Here is a 23,472-nt window from a genome sequence, read left to right as displayed (position 1 = left end):
CGTCGGGGCAAGCAGCAACCCACAGACCCCCTGCGCAAAGCCCGCCGTGCCGGCCCCGGGCCGTGACTCCGGTTCAGCTGCTCTTGGGCACACTCTGCACTTTCGGGAATCCCCACAGCAGACAAGCGTGAGCAAAACTGCCGCAAGTTTGCGCAGAAGTACATTGGGGCTTCTTTAAGAGAAAGACTGAAAATTTTAATTTTTGTTTTTAAAAGACTGAAAATAACCTCTGAGTTGCATTACACATATTTCAGTAAATCCTTGTTTTAACTCCTCAGCAGGTATCAGGAAAAAGTTATTTACAACGTCATGTCAATTCTGTACTGGTTAAAGTAATTTTTTTCTTACATTTCCAATTTTAAAAAAACCCTACTATTAGATAGTTACATTATATGGAAGAGTTAATAAGAAAAATCAGTCTGTCTATTTATTCCAGTTCTTCAGGATCACTTCAGCTGCATCTAGTGTGCTGTCTTTCTGCAAAACAAGAAACAACACTATTACTGCAAGTACTGAGTTCCTGAAAAGAGCCAATCATGATTATATCATCTCAAATCAGTAGTTGGTTGTTTCAGCTGCATCCTGTAAATTTCTTTTCAGCCAGTTTTTCATTGACAGTTGTTAGGTAGAAATCTGGACAATACAAAGAATTCAGTGCTGATTCTTTGAAAACATTTATTAGATATATTTAAAAGATACCATCTCAGCATTCATTTAATGAAAGCAAAACTTACATAAATTCATGGCATTAATGCAGTGATGTAACTTAGCAGCTCTGGTTTGGAGACAAGCTAGCACACTTTCCTAATCCCTGTGAGTACAGTTGGGATTTTTCAAACTCCCTGCAGCCCGGTTATGCTGTGAACTATTTAAACATAATCCCTCCAAACTGTGTAGCTTGGCTCCAGCCCGGTGAGTCATACAGGCAGTCTAGCTTGAAAGCATTAGTGCTGTTTGTCAGCCACAGGTACAACCAGTAACTTCATCTTGCTTGTTTCTGGCTCAGTTTATGCCATAGACTTTACACCTCATCAGAAGAAGTAAGTAACAAAAGGAGAAACTCCCCTTCATCACTGGGAGGCTAAGGCTCTGATCTTTACACAGAACAGCTCAGGATTTGCACATGCTCCATTATGCTGACTCTGTTGCAGAACAATTGGGAAACATCTCAGGGCTTTGGCCTTATTGAAGTTTACATACCTGTCCCCAAAGCCTTCCAGCCTTTCAAGAACAAACTTAACAGGGGAAGAATATTTGCAAAGAAAGTGCTCACAAAATGGCAAAAACCAGCCAATTCACAAAAAAAAAACATGTTTGCTTCTGTAATTTGGAGCTCACATGAAGTCTGTGTATTTTCAGGCAAGTGAGCTAAATTTGAAGGTGTCCTCTTCACTGTTTTTTGTATTGGACACTGAATGGACATGGGGCACACACTCTGCTGTACAGTTATTCTCTGCTCTGGATTATGGGTATCACATTAATTGATAGCTTACCTGTCTCAATAATTTTCACTGTCACCACTGGTCAAGAATGTTTTTTGAAATCAATACAATAAGCTTAAAAGGGCTACCCATCCAGTTATTTTCTGCCACTTGCCCTTCCTGGCCATGCCACCTACACTGATGGTGTAAAGTCCTTCAGCAAAAAGACAATTGAAGATACTTTGTGCTGAATTTTACATCAAATTAACTTTATGTTCCTAAAAGCTTTCAATACAAGAGATCCTGGGGAAAATGTAGGTCAGTCTCTTGCAGATTCCTGTACTGCATTGATTTCAGGACGCAAGCTTACCTTAATGAAGCAAAACCGTATGTATTTTTCAAACTGTTTCTTTGTCTCAAGAGCACAGAATGCTGAAAGAGGAATTGCTGATAGCTTCTGAAACACAAAACAGAAATAGCATTTGCTTATTTAAATGTGTATAAGAAATCTGGTTTAAGCATGATGATTTTACTATTCTGTTTCTAGAACTCTCCCTCCCAACACATGAGGGAAAGGTTCAGTTTTGTATGCACTAGCTAGGCTTGTACTAAATTCAAATTACTTTTTTTAGGCAAAATATTTCAAAGGTACTTTTGTACAACTAACACTTAAGCTTCCTGAAAGAAAAGTGCTGGGATGTAGCAAAAACCTACAGTGTACATTTTCAACATACTTAAAATATTTTAGTCACACCATTATCAATAACACCAAATAATATTTTGAATGGAACATCTCTACTACATTATTTAATAACTACAGTTGCACTGCTCTTGCTTTCAATAGAAAAGCATTCATAAAACTAGAGTATGACTAAGACATCTTACCTTAGATGCTATCATCCATTTGACAAATTTATAATCATAAGGTTGTTTCTCATCTACATCAGAGAGATCCACATCTAAGTGTAAAACAAATATGTTGTAAGATTTCCTAGACTCCAATGGGAAGGCATTCATTAACAGCATTTTATTACAGTTAATACTTGAGAATGAAATTATATGTGTTTTTTTAATTTTTAATTTTTAAATTATACTCTAAGAAGTAAAATAGGCCAACAGATTGAACCTTTTCCTTCTGATCTGAGCACTTGTTTTCCATCCAAAGCAAATTCAGACATGTAGCTTGGAGGAAAGCCTTGTAATACTCCAAAAGTCCTAAAGTCTGGACTATTGGGGATCAGGGCTATGGAGAGTACTGAAGAGTGCATTTATTGCATGGACAGCAATAATCCCTGAAAATGCAGTTTTCTCATCTGTGAAACTGAGCTGCCTAAAACTTCCTGACACATGATTAAACTGTGATATCTTTCTGTGTTTAAACATTTCTGTCTAAATGACAAATGCCATTTAGACTAGTTAGTGAAAAAATGTGGAACTAAAAAGACCATCCCCTGTGTGAATGCTTTCTCTGAAGCTACCATAGCCTGAATTTTCAAAAGGTTTGTAAATTTTGGTAGCATTCAGTGTTTAGAGATCAGAATGCTTCAAAGAGCCTTTAGGGCATGACTTCAGATTAGGAGAAAAAAAAACAAAAGCAAAAAAAAAAACAAAAAAAAAAAAAAAAAAAAAAAAAAACACAAACAGAAAAAAGAAAATGCAAATGGGATGAACTCAGTATATTATCCAGGCGCTTGGCTCTCATTCTCATAATCACAGATGTTTTGAAAATAGGAAAGTTTATCTACCTCCTTTATCCCCTCTAAAAACATGTCATGGCTTTGCAAAGCATGGACAAGTTAGGATCACAAATGCTTTACTGAAGCTCATAAAATCTACTTTACCAGCTAACTGAAACTGAAAATTTCAATCCCAGTTAGTACTCCTGACAATGTTATGCACACATATGGGTGCATATGAGATGAGAATATAGTTTAAAATGAAAGCTGAATTTTCTCATTAACCAAATTTACTTTCCCCACACTCTTTAATAAACTTTATACTGACTTAACGTGGAAACATCAACGATCATGAAGTATCCTCCATCTGGAATGACAGGCTTCAGTCCAGCCCCTTTCAGAAGCTGAGCCATCCGATCGCGCTTGCTCTCCAGCTCTCGAGACAGGGAGTAAAAATAGCAGTCAGGGTCATCCATGCGCTTATAGTCCATCCAAAATGCCTGTGCCAAAGCCTCCTGGAAACACAGGGTAAAAGCACTCATTAACACTCAGGATCCCCACAGACACTCCCACTTCCTGCTGAAATCGTGGAATTTTGTTCAATCCTGGCCCATATTAAGCAAATCACCACACAAATTACACAAGATACATCTGTAATCTGTTAATTACTTCGTCCTGTCCTGTGGCATCACTCAAAACACCCACTCTTTTGCTAGGCACTAATCGTACACTGAAGTCAGAGTCCTGGACACAAAAGTTTACAATCTGAATTGAAGCTAAATTTAATTGTTTCATAATAATGTACCATAGAATACTGGACACCAGTAGACAGAACTTTCATTTATATTTGCTAGGAAACCATTAAGATTTCATGTTTTATGCAACACGTAGTTTGTGGGTACAAGATGACAGAATCCACAAGAGTGATTTTTTTTTTAAATGTCTGGTGAGTTGATCAAATTTGTTTCCTCCTATTACACCCTAGAATATGTATCTTGACAACTAAAATGTCATTGTAGTGGTTACTGTTTTATTACATGAGGCCAACAGCTTTCTTACACCAGAAAACAATCTCCTTTGCCCATCTGTACCTACCTGTAATGGAGTTGGGCAAGTGTAGAGTGTATTTTGGTGAACAACTTGCAAATGCTTAATCAGGTGCTCAGGACCAATGGACCAACCAAGCTAAGGGAGGAAAGGGTGCATATATTACACTTACAGGCAGTGGTGTTACTAAGAGATAACAAATACTAAAAATTAGCCAATGTCTTGAGTTTTTTCTATTTTTAAGCATTTGTTTTGATAAATTATTAAGAAAAAGCTGGTTTACACAAAGCTTGGTGTATGATGCCTTTAAAAAATGGTAGATTTGAGACAACAATTCTATTTTCCCTTATCCCTATCTCTCATAGGACACTGAGTAAACTTTTAACTCTTCATAAAACAAGAGTTAGAAATCCAACTGAACATTTATTAGAAATGTTATTTCTAATTGGTTTAGAGCCTATCCATCTCTTAAGCTGCTGTGTCAAAGCCAGTTTGAATATAAAACAAAAACTCACTACTGCATCATATATGCTGGCTTCACTTTGAACACATGCTGATGAACACATGGTGATGAAAAATTTTGTTGCTAAAAATTTTTTTTCACTTTCTGATACATATTTAAAAGTCAAGATGGGAAAACTGGGAAGTTAAAATATTATAATATCCATGTTTTCTCCAAGAATCTTCACTGATTTTGAACAAAACATACTGTGGTGGTTTTTTTAGTAATTTATGCTCACAAGAGTTTATCAGTTAAGAGACAAGAAGATAATTAAGACATGGGTGTTAAAAATAGGTAATTGCTCCAACTGAATGGTATTGTCACATTTGGAGACATGAAGATTTGCCAGAAACTTTCAGAACACAGGTCATAAAAACAGAGGTGTTTTAAGAGTAATAAATGCATTCTATGTAATTTAACTCATTTATATTGATTGTTCTTACCTTCCAGCCAGTTACACTGTATGTTTTTCCAGCACTTCCTATAGTTACTGTTCTTTCCCACATACCTGGCAATGTAGCTGTACATAAAATAAAATTATTTTGGTACAGGTGCACTCACATATTCCATGTAATTTGAAGAACTGCACTGCCCCTAGCTAAGAGCTGTATGTTCATTGCAGCATCTTAAGCAAACAACAAGAATATTCTGAAATTATAGCAATTGTAACAAATGAAAAAGGATATATGGGCCAGTGTTTTCTAGCATGAAAAGAAGGTAAGGATTAATGAAAAGAGAAAGAAGAGACAGAAAATGAGAGGTACAGTTTGAAAACTACATGTTAATTATCCTCAGCCAAAATGCACAGTTATCCATAAGAAAAATATTATCTAAGGCTATCCATTCACCCCAGGACAGGTTATTTCTGATGCCTGGTAATAGTACTATACACAACATTAACTCAGGCACTGCAACCCTCTTTACTAGAATTGTCCAGTTCAGTGTCACTGGCTGTCTCAGACATCAGAAAAAGAAACTAATTACTAAGACTTCTAACCCAGAACCAAACAACAAAACACCAGAAAACTAGCAGAGTGAGTAAATAAATTATGCTGTATTGTACAATTTGAACAGGCCTGAGACTGACTGACAATAGCAGTTAGCTCAAATGTCTGCAAGGATTAAGAGACTCACAGAGGCCTCTCTCTGTCTTTGCAGTTGTATCTGATAGGAGACCAAAATCCTTTGTTCCCTTTCCAAGGAGATAAGAGAGCAAAGGTCCCTTCCTGTAGTTTGCAATTTTTTTTCTCTATGCAGCTTCTGCAAAGCTCTGCTTGGACTCTAACTTAATTAATTTCAAGAGAAACAGACAAATCCAGACACACCTAAGTCTGAGACACAAAGTCAGTCAAGGCTGTAATTACAGTAGTCACCAACATCTGACTTCACCTCATTTGCATACTAGAAGCCCTACCAGTGAATCTGTCAGTTGTTAAATCCCCCCTCTAGTGAAACCAATGAACAAAGACTTTCCAAATCAAACTCCTGAATTTCACGAGGAAGGTTTTGTGGCAGTTACCAGCATTAGACATGGCATAAGTCTTTCAGCTATTTGAAAACACGTATTGCAATTTTTGGAGCAAATTTACCAAGAAGATAAACCAAACAGCATGAAAGAAACTGATTTTTCTATTAGCCTACCCATACTCAACTACTCTGTGACCTTGAAAAGAAAAAGTTTGAACAGATGTATCTTCTACCAAGCTAGGCCAACAGTAGAGATCACTTCCTAGAGGCACCCAAACCAGCTCTCACAGACTGCAACAAGAATTGCCTTTCAAAGCTAATGGCCTCTAGCAAGCCTGTTTTGCCACAAAGTCACAGGAATTCAACCTTGGAGATAGAATGTGACAGCTTTTCAAACAATAGCAGCAGTACAAGGGCACAGAGAAAGGAGTAGCTCCATTGCTTTTCCAAACAAGTTTTAAATAGAGAGGGAAATTTCCCTGTGGCAACCATATATGACATCATATGACACCATAACCAAGTCTGACTACAATTTAAAAACTAATGAAGTGCAACTAACATATAATAAGCCTGTTACCTGGGATAGTACTCAGCTTGTTGAGTGGCTTGCTCAGAATCCTCAGCTATGAGATGCAATCTCTAAATCTGTCAGTGCAACCCTAATCATTATGCAGAGGAAGTCCACGTTTTCACAGAAGTCAGATGATGGGAAACATGATGAAGTGTTATATGCTACAGAAAACTGCTTCAGTGACAGCACAAAGACTGTACTAATTTTATGAGCTGTGGCTAGCAACCCCTGCTAAATTGTATGAAGGAGCAACTATCAGATCCTGTAAATTGATGCAATATCCATTTTGTATCTCCCACAAAAAAAAAAGTGTCACTGCATTGGATAGAATATATAGAAGTTATTATGGAAGCACAAGAGTTTATACATAGAGAAATAACACACTCATTTTTATTATATTGTTTTTGTAGACTTAAAAGTAATAAGGAATAGGAGAAACTTAAGTAAAAAAAGAGCAGTGTCTGTTTCTTTTACTGAAATAATGTTATTGTTTACAGTGTTACCCTGAAAGTTCTAGAGTACTTTTAACACTAAAGTTAATGATCTCATGGGATGTGTTAGAGAATCCATACCTAAACCTAGCTGACTATCTTTCTGGGCTTTAATTTGCATTTTCTTTATACAGTACTTTTACATTTTATGCTAAATTACAGAATGTCTGTGGTTTGGTGCAATGTTTTGGTTTGAAGCATTAAGGTGCTGACAATGGAGATATTTCATCCTAAGAATTCACCACCTGTCCATAAGATGCAGTGTAGCTGACAATGTGCTTGGACCTGCTCCTGTTGAAAAGGAAAAGGGATTACCTTACACCACACAGAGATTTTGATTCTGAAGACAGCCTTGCATGAAATGCTAAGGCCATGAAACACCTGCTAAGCCCAAGCAGAAATTTTTAATCTAACTGACTTCACTTTGCAGCTGGGACACATGATCAGTTACTGTTAGGTAACCTGTCAAGTTGCAGTGACTCAGATTACTATCACATTAATGTACCCAAAGTGTTCTCCTTCTTCCATGTCGGAAGGTCTTTGACACAGTATCACTATCAAGGTAACCACAACAGCCATGGAATTAGGTCACCCTCAAAACAGACCCTATGCATGGCCAGTATAATCAATGTACTGCAGCTGGATGATCAGCAACTGTGCAGCTGAGCTAACAAGTACTGCAAGGTCATTTAGATATAATTTTCTTTCTATTACTCATAAGATTCAATTTTCACAATGATGTAGCCCCTCACCAATGGATTTTGTTGTCACTCTACAAATATGGAGTTGAAGCCTAGAAGCAAAGTTATTCAGCATTCAACCAGTGGCAGAGCTAGGGAAAAAGGTAAGTCTTTCCATGTCTAATTTATACTTAAGTGCCTTGATATCGTTGTTTAATCTAACTGTATGCCTCTATTGCACACGACTGAAATGTGCCTTCCATACAATAAGTACATCAGAACAGGTGGCTCATGCAAGATGCTACCATCAGAAACAAAGTATCTGTACATATGAGAAGGAAGTTTTGGACTTTTCAAATACATCAGCAGAGCCAACCCAAGGCCACCAGATTAGAAATTTTCACAGAAATACATAGCTGTAGCATTATTGAACTGGAAAAGGAGTTCAGTAACCTTAGGCTAAATTGTTCTAAGGCAGTGGGAGTGATTCCACTAACTTCAGTGAAACTTGGATCAAGTAAAACAAGTGGATCAAGAACCTGGCATCTTTTTTTTTTTTCTGGTTTGTTCTGGCAATTTTGCTTTACCCCTGTAACAACACTACCTGAAGATTTAACAGGCTTTCATACTGCACTTGCAGGACTTACTTCAATGAATTCAATGTCTAGTATTTAATCCTGTCTCCATCCTTGGGGGGGACAGTGCTCATGCACTATCTCCACAATGACCTTTATACTATTTTTTAGTTTTTTATAATTAGTGGAGCAAAAATAATTGTATTCCTCATTGTCCAATTCCCTCATTATTATCTCTACAAAGCTTTGAGAAGAAAGTTCTAATTCCTGTTCCTTCTATTAGTTCTTCAGCAAAGCACTGTCTAATATACATAGAATAACAGCAACTATACTTGTCGTGGCCAACAGAGTAACTGAATAAGGATGGTAAATTTATATGATCATAACTGACTTACAAGCATCAGTCCCACTGGTTTCTATGGATATCTGCTCCAAAGTCACTTAAGAACCTTGGAAATTCTATTTAGAAATTATTCTTTAAAATAATATTTAGAAAAGAGAGATGATCCCCTCCTTAGACCCTAAACATTGAAAAATTTCAAAGCTTGAAATATGAGCTTCTTCCAGCAAGCATTATCCTTGGGAGGCAAGTTCACAGCATCATTCCACTACTACTTTTAAGATGCCACAAAAAATCAGTACCTATTTTAATGTGTTTATTCCCTTTATACACCAGCCATTCATACACCTCATCACTGATGCACAGGGTGTCATGTTTAATACAGAGATCAGCTATTACTTGGAGCTCTTCCAGGGTAAAAACCTGGGATACAGGAAAAGTAAAGGAAAATACATTAATCACAGTATTTAAGGCATTCTTTGAAATTAATGTGGTGTTAAAGCAGGACTCTTACCTTGCCTATCGGGTTGTGTGGAGTATTTAGAATAATTGCTTTTGTTTTGGAATTAAATTTATTTGCAAGTTCAGCAGGATCTAAGACCCAATCAGAACTAGATGCGGTGTTTCCATCCTTTTTCTAAAAAAAAAACAACCCACAATAAATTTATATGTGACTTCAATACATGTTGCAGCCTAAAGTTGCTCAACTTTTCACGCTCAAACACTTTCATAACCATATGTGACAACCTATCCAATCTGTCTTGCTAACCTAAGAGAGGTTGTTCTAGGAACAGGTAAACTGTAGTGACAGTGGCTGTCCTCCTCTGGCCACTTTCTGTCCTAAAGCCCCTGCAGGAATTGATTTCCAGGATCTTGTTGCACACATGCTGATTATTACAGTGTGTAACGCAGTCACATGGCAGGAGAGTTTACAGACTTGCCAGACAGTAGAGCAAGTGTGTGCTTGCTTGACTGAAAAGACTGATCACCACTGGGAATTCAAGGTCTTTTCCTTCTTCTTAAACTAATGAAAATGGCCAAAGAGCTAAAAATCTGCAGTACTGAGTCTCCGGAGTTTATATACTACACAATACATATACTACAAGTATCCCTGAAGTATTACAAATGGCTAAGGAGTTTGGGCCAGTTGGAACACAGAACAACAGAGCATGGCCACACCACCCTTGTGACACCTGCAATGACTGGGAGAGGGCCAGACCGAAAACAAGAGTGTGAAACAGAAAATGCTTGGAGGTGCCCTGTCATTCAAAACATCCCTAGAAGATGGACTTCCACCTACTCCCACTGCAGTCCTGGAGGTTTTGTCATTCTGTGTTGTTCTGATTTCATGGTGTTCCTGCAATAGTGCTGCCCAAAGAACCCCTCAGCAAGGCTGCCAGTTGCACAAGGCACAGCTGGCATACAGAACAATCCTTGCAAGCTGTGGGCATAACGCCAGCAGTACCAATTTGGCAATTAACCTATAGCCTACTTAACAATAAAGGAAACAGTAATTCTGTATGTATAGCAAATGCATCTACTGCATGATCAGTCCTTATTTAGTAAGCATACTTTGGAAAATAAACTGTATTCTGTCATTGTAGGAATTGCTGTAGGGATCAGGAACCAAACCTTTTGAAAACCAACTGACAGAGAAATTGCACTGATACATGGATCCCCCTTCCATAATTTGCACTGAAAACTGAAGAAAGCTGTTTTATCAGCTTTCAGAATGCACAAATTAAAGCAAATAAGAAACACTGTCACACCTTCTCCAACACTAATAAAATATTCTCTTTTGGATTATCATTGTCTCAGACTTACACTCTAGCAATCTCATTTTTATGTAATTTGACATTATGAAAAACTATACAGAAAAGCATCATATAGATGTTCAGCAAACTGCATTGAACATGGATGAGAAACTTTATATAATTAGTAATTTTTAAAAAGTTACTCACACATCTTAGTGGGATAAAAACAGGCTTTGCACCCGCCATCTTTACCATTGGCTCGTAACAGTCATAAAACGGCTCTATTATTATTACCTGAAATGACAATCATCAGTTTCAGAAACAAAGAGTTTACTGTGCATGATACCATCCTATTTCTACATTTACCTTGGTGCCATAGGTTGATAATGTTTCTGGCACTCCAGGTTTAATGTTATAACATTGCAGAATATTCCTCCTTTTAGAGTACAATACAACAATCCCCTCAGGCTAAGTATGATAACCACCACTCATTTTTGACAACACACAGAGGCTGTTTTTCTAATTACACATTACAGCTACTGAGTTCTAACAATAAGCATGTTTGAGACCTACACACAGATTTGAAAGTACAAAGCAAAGATGGGAAATAGCAATGGTAAATTACTGAACCACAGCAGAGCTGCTTTAATTACGCCCATGAAATTCCAGGATTTCCCAGTATCTAGAAATCAAAAGAACAGTTAAGTCTTCAAATTTTATCAATAATTCTCAGGTAAAGAAAGAGGAGAAACTCAAGAAAAACTGCACAGAGGCTAGACAATAGGAAATCAAAACAAAGAAAAAAAACCACCAAAAGCAAAGGCTTATAGAACTATTCCAAACAAAAGAGAAGTGACTATCAGAGCAACCGAAAAGCAAGATGAGAATACAATGTACAAGTGAAATTAATGAAACACTGAAAGCAAAATACACAACAACACAAAAAGTTTTTATCCACTACGGATACAAATATTCCTGTAAAATGACTTTTTATTTCATTGTGAAAAAGGCAGACATCAGTAATAGTGAAGAGCTGAGCCATCACAGCTAGTATGGTAAGTAACTAACTAACTAACTAACTAACTAAGCTTTTCTGTGCCCTATGCTCCCACCATGCAGTGGCCCAAAACAGAACCTGATACATAATGGTTACCCAAACACCAGCAATTCTTAGTGCCCTCTGTTGCAGACAACATCCCACATGTTTTCTCAAATAAGAAATCAGTGTGTATTGTGTCACCTAACAGTAACAGGGATAAATAAACTACCACAGATGCCCTAAGAGTGAAAAAAGGTGTTTGTAAATTGATGAGTGATAGGAAGACATTCAAAGGATAGTGTCTTAATCACAGCTTCTGAAACCACAAGTCAGATGTATAATTGTAAAAAATCAAACCAATAGGGACAGAAAGAAGCCCCAACATTAACTTATATTTAGAAGTAGACAAATAAGAAAAAGATTCTCAGGTCTGCGAGTATATGTGAATATTTCCAGTAAAAACTTACTTCATCTCCCTCTTCAATTAGTGCCTGTATTGTACTAAAGAGAGATCCATAAGCTCCCACAGTCACCAGGATATCTGTGAGAGGATCAATCTTTCTTCCACAAACTTTCTCATAGACTTGAGATAAGGCTTTCACCAGTGATGGATGCCCCTGTTCAAACCAAAAAGAAAGTAACTGATTGGAGCGTGCCTGACAATGTATAAAGCCTGAGTTTGGGCTCTTTTCTACGTGTATCAAACTATTACATTTTGAAATAGAAAAATACATTAGCCCTCAGTGTTAATGGCTGCTAACAGGTAACAGGGTTTAAAGTTTTTGCACACTAGGAAAGAAAAGCTTGTTTTCAATTTATTTGTATCTACTCAGAATTTTTTTTTTCTATCTGGTGCTTTTTAATTTCTTTGATATTATCACATCTCAGAGTAGGTCCAGATAGCCTATAGCCTAGCTAGGACAAGAGACAGACAGAGAGAAGGGAATACTCTGACACCAGTTCATCCTCACCTCCTCTTGAGTCTCTTTCATCTCCTTCTGTTTCCTCTCTTATCTTTCAACTAAAAGTAATTGGCGCAAGGGAATTTTTTTATTGTATTTATATATTGCTGATAAATAGCACTTGTGATCAAAATATTGATTCATATAGTCACATCCCAAATCTCAGAGTACCATTCACCATTTGTGTCCCCTCCAGGGACATGGCAGCAATACAAGTATTTCTTTCTCATTCTCCCATTGTACTCTGTGATTCATGTTCCCACTGACTAAAGTCAGAGGTAAATAACCTACACTCTTTAAAGTGAATCAACTCCTCAGAGACCTCCCAGACCTGCTCTACCATTCTGCTTTTGCTGAAGGGTTCTGCCTTGAAGAAGCCTACACAGAGGAAGTTCATTAGTAACAGACAAAGCTACTAGATGAACTTAATTTGGGACATAAGACTATGATCTATAGATAAAACTAATTTAAAGTCAACTTTTTTCCCTGTGGCACATTTTCCACTGAACTTGGGTCCTGGAGTTCCACAATACTTACAAAGCCTCGGGTGTATTGGTTCAGTCTGTCAACTGCTGCTACCTTTGCCAGCTCCTCTTTAACATAGCTGGGAGGGGATATATCAGGAAGGCCTTGGCCGAGATTAACAATTGAGGGATCTGCTGCCACTTTTGTAAATTCAACCCTGGAGGGAAAAACATCTTAAAGTTAACATACCAGATAAAATTATATTTTTATTCATTAGCACGAGAAGGCAAAACAAAAATATTTCAGTTTGCCAAATTCCCAGCAATGGGAACAGGTTTAAGCAGAATGGAGAGCTGAGGGCTAAAATAATGTGATCACAAGAGTCCGAGGGCACTCAAGGAAAGATTGATGTTCTGCATCTATAGAATAACATTTCTGGAAGAAGCGTGCTCAGATGTGCAGATACACAAACACACAGTTGCTTTGGATATATGCAGAAATTGAATACCAGGCACATAAAATGTCCTAAAGATTAAAATCAGTCAATTGAAGGTGTCATTTAAACTACCCAGTCACCTCAGAGTGCTGTAATTTTTTAAAGTAATTTTAGACAACAGACTGTTTCAGGTTGCCTATTAACTGTTTCTAATAACCTGAGGATCCTTGAACAATGTTTCCTTCCTCCCTGCACAGATCAGCTTTACATTTTACTCTTTCCCCCCTACTGAAATTTAATAAAAAATTTAAAAAAACAAAACAAAACAACCCTCTCCCCATCATTACCCTCCCACATAGCATCACAGTCCTGTGAAAAATGAATACAAATTGCTAAAAATTAGCTTGAGGCCGAATAATCAAAACACCTTGTGTATATGTACACACAAGTAATGCAACACATACATACAACTAAGGTAAGCCCAATATAGTCTTTTCACCAACTAAGAAAATTCCATATTTATCAGTGAGGGCAATATTGCTTTAAGACCAATTTAATACCTAGAAAAAGATGTATTAAAAATAATAAGCCAAATTATAAAACAAGTATAATGGCTTATTATAAAAAAAGTAAAATGGCTTTAATAAAAATCTGACTTGTTTGGTAAACACAAATCAGGTGTAATTGAAACACATTATTCAACAGAATTAACATTTAAATTTGAAAATCAGCTATACTACCATGCCCATGAGTTATATTTGTCTTACATGGTTTTATAGATGAAGAGAAGCCCCAGCCTAATATTTAAAGGTCAAAAATAAAAATTAATCACACCTTTAATTGAATTTAATTCACTGCTTCTAAACAGGTGCCAAATACATTCCAGCAGGGATAGCAACTGCCATGTATCTTATTATTAGCAATAATTATCTTTCTGGAAAGAAAATACATCAGCCAAGGACATTTTCTGACACTTGCAGATATTTTCCTCTTACTTACCACACATTGCTATCAAGGCCTTCAATCCGTCTTGTATTTTTGTGTCTGAAGGGCATTGTCTGCAAGATCAAAACATACAGACAGAAGGGTTTTGTTAAGGAAGACAAAGTATGATATTGTTGGATTCAGCATGAAAACCCTCCCTCATGCTTTCTCAAATACACCATTGCCAGCTGAATTCAGTAGCTACACAGAATTACAGACATGTTCTTTCATTAAAGCTTGCATAATAGCTTGAATTCAGACTAACAAAAATCTCCTAAATTCTTATTCATCTTTATCTAAATCCTCTAAACTTTCATCAGCAAGGATGGAGGAGGGGCAAAATTTAGCTCCATAGCTTTAAAAGGTGATCTTAAAAGGAAATAATTAGTGTACATACTTTCTTTTTTGTTTCTATGATATGGTAACAGCTTAAAGATTGTGCTATTTCTAGTCCAATTCCTGCTCAATCCAGTTTGGAAAGTATGCATTTGCAATGTAATTTTATTGGTAAAATTGATGGGTAAGAAGAAAATAGCAAAGACATTTCCTGGTTTTGTTCAGATTTTTTAAGCTTTAAAGTATCTACCTTAGAGCACAGCAAAACCACGTCAGAATATGGCTTTTTCTGTGCATTCAGACCTTGAATTAAGGTATTGGAAAACTTCCATAAAATAGGTTTGTAATAACTGCTCTACATGGAGGCAGAGAAAAACCTACTGATAGTTGTGGTATTTTTAAGCTAAAACTGGAAAGAAAGTTAGGAAATATAAACCCAAATTTATTTCTATAAGATGCAAGTTCATGTCTATCTTTGCAAACTAGCTTGATACCAGAGAAAAAAATTACCTAGTTTCTCAATACTCCAGACACTCCTGTTTCTTTGAGTCAAGCTACAGATTTTTAGCTACTTTTATCACTGCCAGCTATTGTCATTACCAGAAAGATTCAAAAACCATATTCTAGCCAGCATACTCTGAGATGAAAATGTCTGCATTACCATTAGACTCAAGTTTCAATGACTGCTAGTAGACACAGGATGCAGCAGGGCAATGCTGGCACTCATCCTGCTTACAGTAAGGAAGCCATCTTGTGTGTTGTGATATGAAGAATGGGAAACTATAAAATTAAACAGAATCTTCTGTGCTCCTTTGTCTTCTCAACAGATCTGATTCTGACCTCATTGTGTGACACAAACTCAAGAGGAATCAAACACAGAACACCTTTTAGTTGTCCTCAGGAAGAAAACCTTTAAGATCACTAGACAGGTCAAGGCAAAATTCTTAACCCAGCACAAGAGGGAGTTAAGGGAGAGTCTTGACTAGGTCATCTGTATTGGATTTATTTAAAAACACACATATAGTTTAGAAGATTAATCCAATTTTACGGTGTATGTTTTGGTAAATATGATCAATGTTTGGCTTTAAAAATACTAACAAGACAGGTTATGCTTACACTAAGACACACATACATATGTTTTTTTTGACATGCTAGGCTACTTCTTGTAGAAGAGGGAATAAGACTCACCTCAAATCTTGCTAATTAACAACGACAATTCTGTATGCTGCATGAGTAAATTTGTTCCATGCACTGCCTCTCTTTCAATTGTTTCAATTTGCTAAAAGCTAAAGGCTTATCAACTGCAGGACTTTTATAATTAACTATAATGTAAATCTTAACTGCATTGAGAAACCTTCCCTAGCTAAAAATGTATTGACCATAAAATAAGCCTTCACCTTACTGTTCACTACTGTACAAGTTTAAATATATTTAACAATTCAAGTCTTTCTATTTCTTTCTTTCTTATATCTTGGAACTAGTTTTAAAAGAGAATAGCAGGACTTGCAGTAGTTTTCAAGTTTTCACAGATTCAGATTACAGTGGTGTTCAGGTCAACCTCACTAGTTTGGGCAAGCCAGCTAATTAAGTGAGATTTTAAGAAGAAACCTTCATTCTCATTCTTTTTCCAGAAGGTCATGACAAATCTTAAGAATCTTTTTTTTTTCAGCCATCACCTGATAATCTCCAATCCACTTCTAGGTGCAGGGGTAGGACTTCCAGGAGTCAAAAATGGGTGTTAAGCAGGAGACCCATGTCTTCATCAAGCTCTAACTGACCTCCTACTTCCCCTAACACCCTCTAACAAGGGAAGCACCTGATAGAAAGCCGGTGCTGCTTGTATTTATCTTTTTCTTAATTCAAAGAAACTTGTCATGAAATTGAATGTCAGTAAGTTTAATGATGTTGGAAGCAGACACTCTGACATGGTACATAAATAATTGTAGAATACGCTCTAAAGAGCTACAACTTAAGCCAACATCTTAAGAAAATTAAAAATTAAAAAAAAAAAAACAAAAACAACCAGTATTCAATTTGAGGACATTTAATGAATATCCAACTCAATTAAACAGAATATAAATACATATAGCATATGAAAAACTGACTCAGGCAAAAGCTGACCTACTTGCACTTCTCATATGGGCAAAATATGTTGCAACTTCCCAGTATGACTCAAGCATCTGTTTTGAAGGATCTGTCATGTGCCTTAGTTGACCCAATGTGTTGACTAGATGAACTGGGAACACCATTTACATTTCAGTGTTCTCTATGGAATGCCGAGTGTCACCTCCAGCTGCCTGCCATGTTGCAAAGCTGTTTGCTCTGAACATAACTGGAAGACTTAAAATGAAGTTACACAATCTCACAAGCAGTTAAGCTGAGAAACTGAAAAGATTCTATATAAAATTAAGTTTAAGGTACGTATAGACCCCTTGTTGTTGCAGCATCAAGAAGCAACATTATTGTCATATCATTAAAGGAAAAGTGAGATAAAAATAAATAAATTGACCTACAAAAAGCCTGTGATAAAGCTGAGATTGAACCTGTCTCTGGTATCTCAGGCTTCTCTCTAAAAGCTAAGGAATCTTTCTGGTGTGATATGTTCTAGATGTGACTTTAAAGTACACAAAGCAATAATCACCAAATTCTGTTACGCTAGTCTGGTTAATATTTCACTGATTCAAATACCTTATTTTGTTCTTGATAGTAAATGTTTTTCATCTATAACAAGAAACAAACCATAGCTAAAGCATATATATTTGCAACATTGCAAAATTAATGCATCTCTAAAACACTGCATGAAACATGAAATAGTTTTCTCTATGCAGCTGAAGGAATACTTACTGCAGAGGTGGAATGCTTGATGGATCTGGAAAGCAAATCTGCTCTTAGCTTAATGCCACGGCAACAGAAGTTTCGTGAAGCAAGAAACATGCCTGCATAACAAATAAGTGACCTGAAAAACCTTACAGATTCTAGGAAAGAGTTCCTACACAACACTAGACAATTTTAAGATAAGATGCTCTCCTCTTCCCTCCAGTGATTTTGTTTCAATTAAGTGCTACTAAATGATTACCTTGTCACAGTTGTAAGCATAGAGGATGAAACTCTGTAATTGACAGGGCTGAAAAGTGTTTCTGAATGTCATCTCAAAGGAAGGTTTCCTTTATTTGACATTGATCTTTTTTTTTGAATAGTAGCTAAGACTAAATGCAATTCAAGCTTCAAAGTCTCTGTTAGAATTCCTGTGAAAATGTGTTTGTGTAATGAAAATTGCTAGTAAGATTGCTAATATACAATAGAAAAAGAGCCAAATTTTTTAAATGTTACACATCTTTAAAACTTGTCTCCATTTCCAAATGTTTCAAATCAGGTATGCTGAAATCAGGATAATTAAGATGACCAGTCATCTTAAAGTTCCTGGAGGCCTAGGAACTTTATGTAACTACAGTAAGTTTTGTCACAGTGACTTGGCAAACATTAAATATCTCCCAGAGCTGAAAACAGCAAGAAAAGACACTTTGTGTAGAGTAAAATCATTCACAGAGTGGAGAAAATGTGTTCTGTTAATTAATAACTATCAAAAAAAAGAAGTAAGAACTGGTGCTTCATGCAACTATTTGCAGAAGATACTTTAAAACATGTATGTTAGATTGCATTGCCACAATGACTGAAATGTGTTAGACACATGTAACCCACAAATCTAATGTCAGAAACACAGTAGCCACAGCAGTAGAATTATTAACTTTTTTTCCATCATTTATGCATTAAAGGGTGTTTCCCCCCTGACTTTGCTATCTGAGAAGGGGAAGAGAACAAAAAAAGAAAAAAAAACTATACTATTTGCATTAGAAACCTGGGAATGCCATTGCCTCTTAAAGCAATACCATGTGAGCCTCATGAACAGAAAGGAAATGGTAAATCCATAGCACAGTGAAATATGATGTTTTCATTAAGAAGAATCCTTTTAGTCCAACAAGAAAGTGTCCTTTACACTTATTAACTAATAGAAAAGGCCAGTCAAAGATGACTCAATGCATAAGTTTTAAAAGTATGCTGATTTTGCCTTTCTCTTACTCCTGTGCTACAAACTCAGTCTCACTTCTGAAATTAGGCTCTTTCTCACACACTACTGAGTTGTGGCTAACTCAATTAGACCTTCAAAATAGCCCCATAATCCCACTGCATTTAGCAATCTGCAAGTAAACAATTTATGTTCATTTACAAGAAGAAACTCTGCTAGTCTGAGAACTAACAAAAGTAAACAGCAAGAAAATTTTTGACATTAGTCAGCAGACACTCTTAAAGACATAGAAGAAATACATGTGCTTTAAAAAGACCAGAAAATCAATTTAAAGTGATTTCTAATAATACCACTTAGCATATTCAGGGTTATCTTTGAGAATAACTATGCAAAATCAAAAATATTATTCAGGTCTCTATTGCTCTCCTTGTCTAAGGTCACTTGTGTAACCTACTGATGCTATCTTAAAACATAACCATGACATTGGTGCCATTCCCCAGGGTCAGACCAAAGACAGCACAACTCTTGCAGCCCACTGTGAACACTTGCAGTAGTTAGTTAATGCAGAAAGACAAACATGCATGCCTTTGCCTGATTCATTTTGTATTGAGAAATAGAAAAATTAAACAAAACACATGCAAGCCTTACATGCAGAACTAACTTGAAAATAAGAAAAATTACTGACAGCTGTAAATATTTCCAGCATTAGTGCCATGGTGCACCAAAAACCAGAGCCAGTATTCGACACGAGGCAATCACACAAACCCACCACACTGCATGAGCAGCAGCAGACCTGTGTAACTGTGGTGTGGTCAATCTCTGCAAGTGCCTAAAATACCTGAAGAAAAAATTATATCCACCTTTAATACCACAGAAATGTACAAACTGTGAAAACTTTATGAGGAACATAATGGAAATGACTTGGCTGAACAGCCTCGGTAAGAACAGGCACTGGCATGTAACACTTCTCCCACTGTTTCTATCTTTGTGACACTTTAACACTGAAAACTGAACAGCATTTGTTCAGACTCAAGAGACAAGATTACTGGGCAATAAATGAAAAAGCCTGCTATAAAGTACTTTTATGACTTCTTTTATTTCTGAGTACCTCCACTTAGACTTCAAGGATTTAAAGGGAAAGGTCTCCTTAATATAACCAGATACTCTCCCATACACTGATCTGAAAAAAAAAAAAAAAAACAAAACACCAAAAGCAAGGCCTACCCCTTCTCTTTTTTCCAAACACACACATTCCCAGTGTAATTTTATATGACATGTTAAGACATACCACAGGCTCAAGAGAATTATTTCCTGTTACTTTTACGATGAATGCACTCTCAATTATTACCCCATATATGTAAGTATGTGTAAGGCACATCAATGAGATGGTTTTTATTATCCTAAGCTGAGTTTTTATCATTGGGATACAAAGTTTCTTCCAGATGAGGGAAGTTACACTCCTGGCAGCTAGAGAAGTACTGCAAACCCCATTTCAACCCTCTTCAAAATTTGTAAGGTTCTTCAAACAGAGAAAATGCACTGATCTTTGTGGGGGAATTAAAAGGTAATATTAATTTCTTTCTTAGTCTTATTAATGTTTCTTTTTCCAATCTTGGAGTCAGTCATCAGCATTTTGGCCAAGAGTCATGTCTGCTAAACCCAGAAATTAAATTAGGAATTCTTTTAATCCAATTCTAATTTTCAGTGCTCTGAAGCATTCATGTAGTCAGTCCTGCTGGAATTCAGGCTTGCATATCCACAGAGAAAACAGGAAAATTAACATGTTAGAGGAAAAGGGATAACAAATTACTACTCCTACAGCTTTCTATATTTTTAGAGGAGTGAGAAGCAAGAAAGGCTACCAGAAAGGTCAGTGCCATAAATGTTTTTTAGTGGGACTAGTAGCAACATTCTGGTTGCTAATTGGGTTGAAACTCAGGTTTGGTACTTAAACTAGGCTGGAAGATATAATTGGACTTGGTCATGGGAAATAGATGAATACATCTGTGTACTAACAATCATTTAGTTCATGCTGTGCTTTGTAACAGTTCCAGCATAGATAAAATTTCTGAGTGGTAAGCTCTTCTGTTCCCTTCACAGCTGCCCAGCCTCCTGGTCATACAGTACCCTGACACTGGGATGCTGAACCTCTGGGGCATTTTTTAAAAGTTACAATTTTGTAATTGATTCATTTTTCTCCTTTGAAACAAAAGGCCAAATGCTGCCGTTCCTTCATTTTTGAGCTTCAGTTATTCCATCTCTAAAAAAAACCATGTCACAGAGCTTGAACAACACTTGGTCAGACCCTTTAAGCTGCTGCATTTTTTCAGGTAACAAATAGTTTCATTTTACTGTGGAGCCTCAGTGATAAACATTACTATAAACACCGAAACCCTGTCTGCCACCACAGTAATGTCATAATGCAAATATAATCCCTGTTATATTTGTCCTGGGCTTAATATTTTTTGGATACGCAAATCTAGGAAATGTTATACCTCAGCTAAATGCTGTCAAGACTTTGCAGGACTGTTTCTTCTTATTGTCTAGAGGATGAAAGCCTTGGAGAAAGAAAAGGTGCCATTTTACCAGTGGAGGGCTCTCCAGGACTTTTTTTCCTACCATCTATATGCAATAGATGGCTTATTGAGCCAAAGGAACTGTTGCCAAATCACTGTACTCAGGGAAGTTGGGCAAAGACACTGAACTTAAAACCTTCTCTATGAGAAAGATTTATCATAGCAGTCAAATTTTGTCATTTCTTCTTCCATAATCTACAAGGAATTGAGCAAATTGTGCGCGGGGAAACAAATTTTACAATACGGATTAAGGAGCGAGATGAGATTGCGGGGTTTTTTCTTTTCTTTTCTTTTTTTTTTTTTTTTTTTTTTTTTTCCCGCTCATAGAGCAGCTCTACCATGCAGCCACTCCATGCTGCGCTTACGCTCCCACTCACGCGTTCGCACCCTGCAGCACGGGGCTGGGGCTGGGGAGGCCGGAGCCTGCCGGCACCGCCGCCGCCCGCCCTCACCCGCAGGCCCTCGGTCAGAGCCGGGGTTCCCCGGCCGGGGTTCCCCGGCCGCTCTGCGGGAAACAAGCGCGGTCAAACCCCGAGCTCGGGCTGGAGCCGCCTCCCCCGCAGGCGCTCGGCTCAGAGAGGCCCCGGAGGCGGCAGCGGCGCCGCCACACTCGCCACACTCACCACCCCGACACCGCCTCCGCCGCCCGCCGCGATCGCTGCCGATGGGGCGGGGCCGGGGCCGTCCGTCCCACCGCCATGAGGGGCGGAGAGCGCCCGTCCCTCCCGTTCCTCCAGTCCGAGGGCCGGAGAGCGCCCATCCCTCCCGTTCCTCCAGTCCGAGGGCCGGAGCGCGCCCGTCTCGCCCGTCCCACTGCCCAGAGGGCCGGAGAGTGCCCACGCCTCCCGTTCTTCCAGTCGAGGAGCGGAGAGCGCCCGTCCCGCCCGTCCCGCCCGTCCCGCCCGTCCCGCCGCGCGTGTGGGCAGCTGCTGAGGGAGGGAGGACTGCGCGCAGTGCGGAGAAGCGACGGGGCAGAACCATGGCTTAGAAATGTCTCCCTGGTACGTCATGGAGCTGCACACACCCATGTCCGTAGCGTCTCCCAAACATAAAACTTGGCGCTTTCTTTGGAAAACTGGGCTAACTGGTTACCTTTCTTGGGCTTTGGCCTTTCTGGAGGGAATAAAGTGTCAAAATCGTAAGAAATTATCTCATGCCTGAGTTAACCACTTATAAGGAAAAGACTGAGATTTTCCAGATTTCTTAAGGTATTCAATAAACTCACAGAATCTGCATTTTTAAGGTTTCTCTTCACAATCAGGACAGAGACTTACCCAACTCGTAAATTTAAAAGTTCCCTTTAATCAACATATCACTGTCACCAAATTTGATTACTAAGTTAAAATATATATATTGGCAATGTCTTTACAGCCTACTTTTCCTGCTCTTATAAATGTTTATAAAGCTGGTTATAAAACCCTTAATACCAACACCATTGTACTGATCATTTAGATCATTGCACATCATTGTTTAAGAGAAAGACCATATAACTTCAAGCAATTTTTTATGCTAAGTCCCATTGTGATTCTGCAGAGCTGAAAGAACCCACTAATCAGATTTTACAAGGGCCTGGCATGACATAGTGTCAAATACATTTCATGTTCAAAAATGTTCAATAATATAGATAAATATTTTTGAAAGAACTGGGCAAGCCAGTGATAAAATGCTTTTTATAGCAAGTCGTTATTGTTTCCTTTTAATGTGGATACTAGAAAGTTCTCTGATGTGTCAGTAAGTATCACAAAGATAACAATTACAGGCAGAATGCAGATACAAAATGGGATATATACACTATTTGCATATCATTACCATATGTATTGTGTTATGTATATAATCATTGTATGTGTATATTCATAGAAAATGAAAGAGTAACAGCTGATTGAAGAGAACCAATTTCATAGAACAAACTAGAACACTCTACTTGGATGTAGAAATAGTCTGACAAGGCCAGAACAATACAGCAAAATTAAGAAACAAGTCCCAGCAATTATTTTAAGTCCTAAATAAGACACACAAAAAATTTAACACTTTTTTTGTTTGTTTGTTTGCAATGCTTCTTGAGAATTCTCTTGGTCTCCCAAGAGGACATCTGCAAGCATGCACTGGAGGGCAGCAGATCCCAACCT

General features: G+C 37.6%; 1 protein-coding gene across 8 annotated transcripts; it reads right to left on the bottom strand.

Annotated features, from left to right (window-relative positions):
• Positions 1-170: 170 nt before the first annotated feature.
• On the bottom strand, positions 171-22,013 carry KYAT3 (kynurenine aminotransferase 3). Of its 8 annotated transcripts, none has more exons than XM_063165751.1 (15): positions 21,970-22,013; positions 19,564-19,608; positions 17,591-17,682; positions 14,426-14,484; positions 13,063-13,207; positions 12,031-12,180; positions 10,732-10,818; positions 9,285-9,407; positions 9,073-9,193; positions 5,090-5,166; positions 4,193-4,282; positions 3,426-3,612; positions 2,307-2,380; positions 1,792-1,878; positions 171-477 (listed from the first exon to the last, which is right to left on the bottom strand). In XM_063165751.1, the coding sequence occupies exons 3-15, from the start codon at positions 17,678-17,680 to the stop codon at positions 424-426; spliced, it is 1,344 nt and encodes a 447-aa protein (XP_063021821.1). In that variant the 5' UTR covers positions 17,681-17,682; positions 19,564-19,608; positions 21,970-22,013; the 3' UTR covers positions 171-423. The 8 variants fall into 8 exon arrangements, with proteins under 8 accessions (XP_063021821.1, XP_063021823.1, XP_063021822.1 ...); XM_063165753.1 differs by lacking the exon at positions 19,564-19,608 and adding an exon at positions 19,879-19,950 and having other exon boundaries at positions 21,970-22,007; XM_063165752.1 differs by lacking the exon at positions 21,970-22,013 and adding an exon at positions 21,266-21,312.
• Positions 22,014-23,472: the final 1,459 nt, after the last annotated feature.

This window comes from Melospiza melodia, chromosome 11, assembly GCF_035770615.1.
Source record: "Melospiza melodia melodia isolate bMelMel2 chromosome 11, bMelMel2.pri, whole genome shotgun sequence".
Classification (NCBI taxonomy): Eukaryota; Metazoa; Chordata; class Aves; order Passeriformes; family Passerellidae; genus Melospiza; species Melospiza melodia.
The sequence above is the reverse complement of the archived record's forward strand: the minus strand, read 5'-3'. Positions and strand labels throughout refer to the sequence as shown.

What these genes read in the sequence shown, in the direction of transcription:
- KYAT3 (XM_063165749.1), bottom strand. An exon ending in TTTTTATCCCACTAAGATGT is followed by an intron (nt 9,408 to 10,731) that starts GTGAGTAACTTT and finishes TTTTTTTTTTAG; the next exon opens with AAAAAGGATGGAAACACCGC. An exon ending in AATGGATGATAGCATCTAAG is followed by an intron (nt 1,879 to 2,306) that starts GTAAGATGTCTT and finishes TTTGTGTTTCAG; the next exon opens with AAGCTATCAGCAATTCCTCT.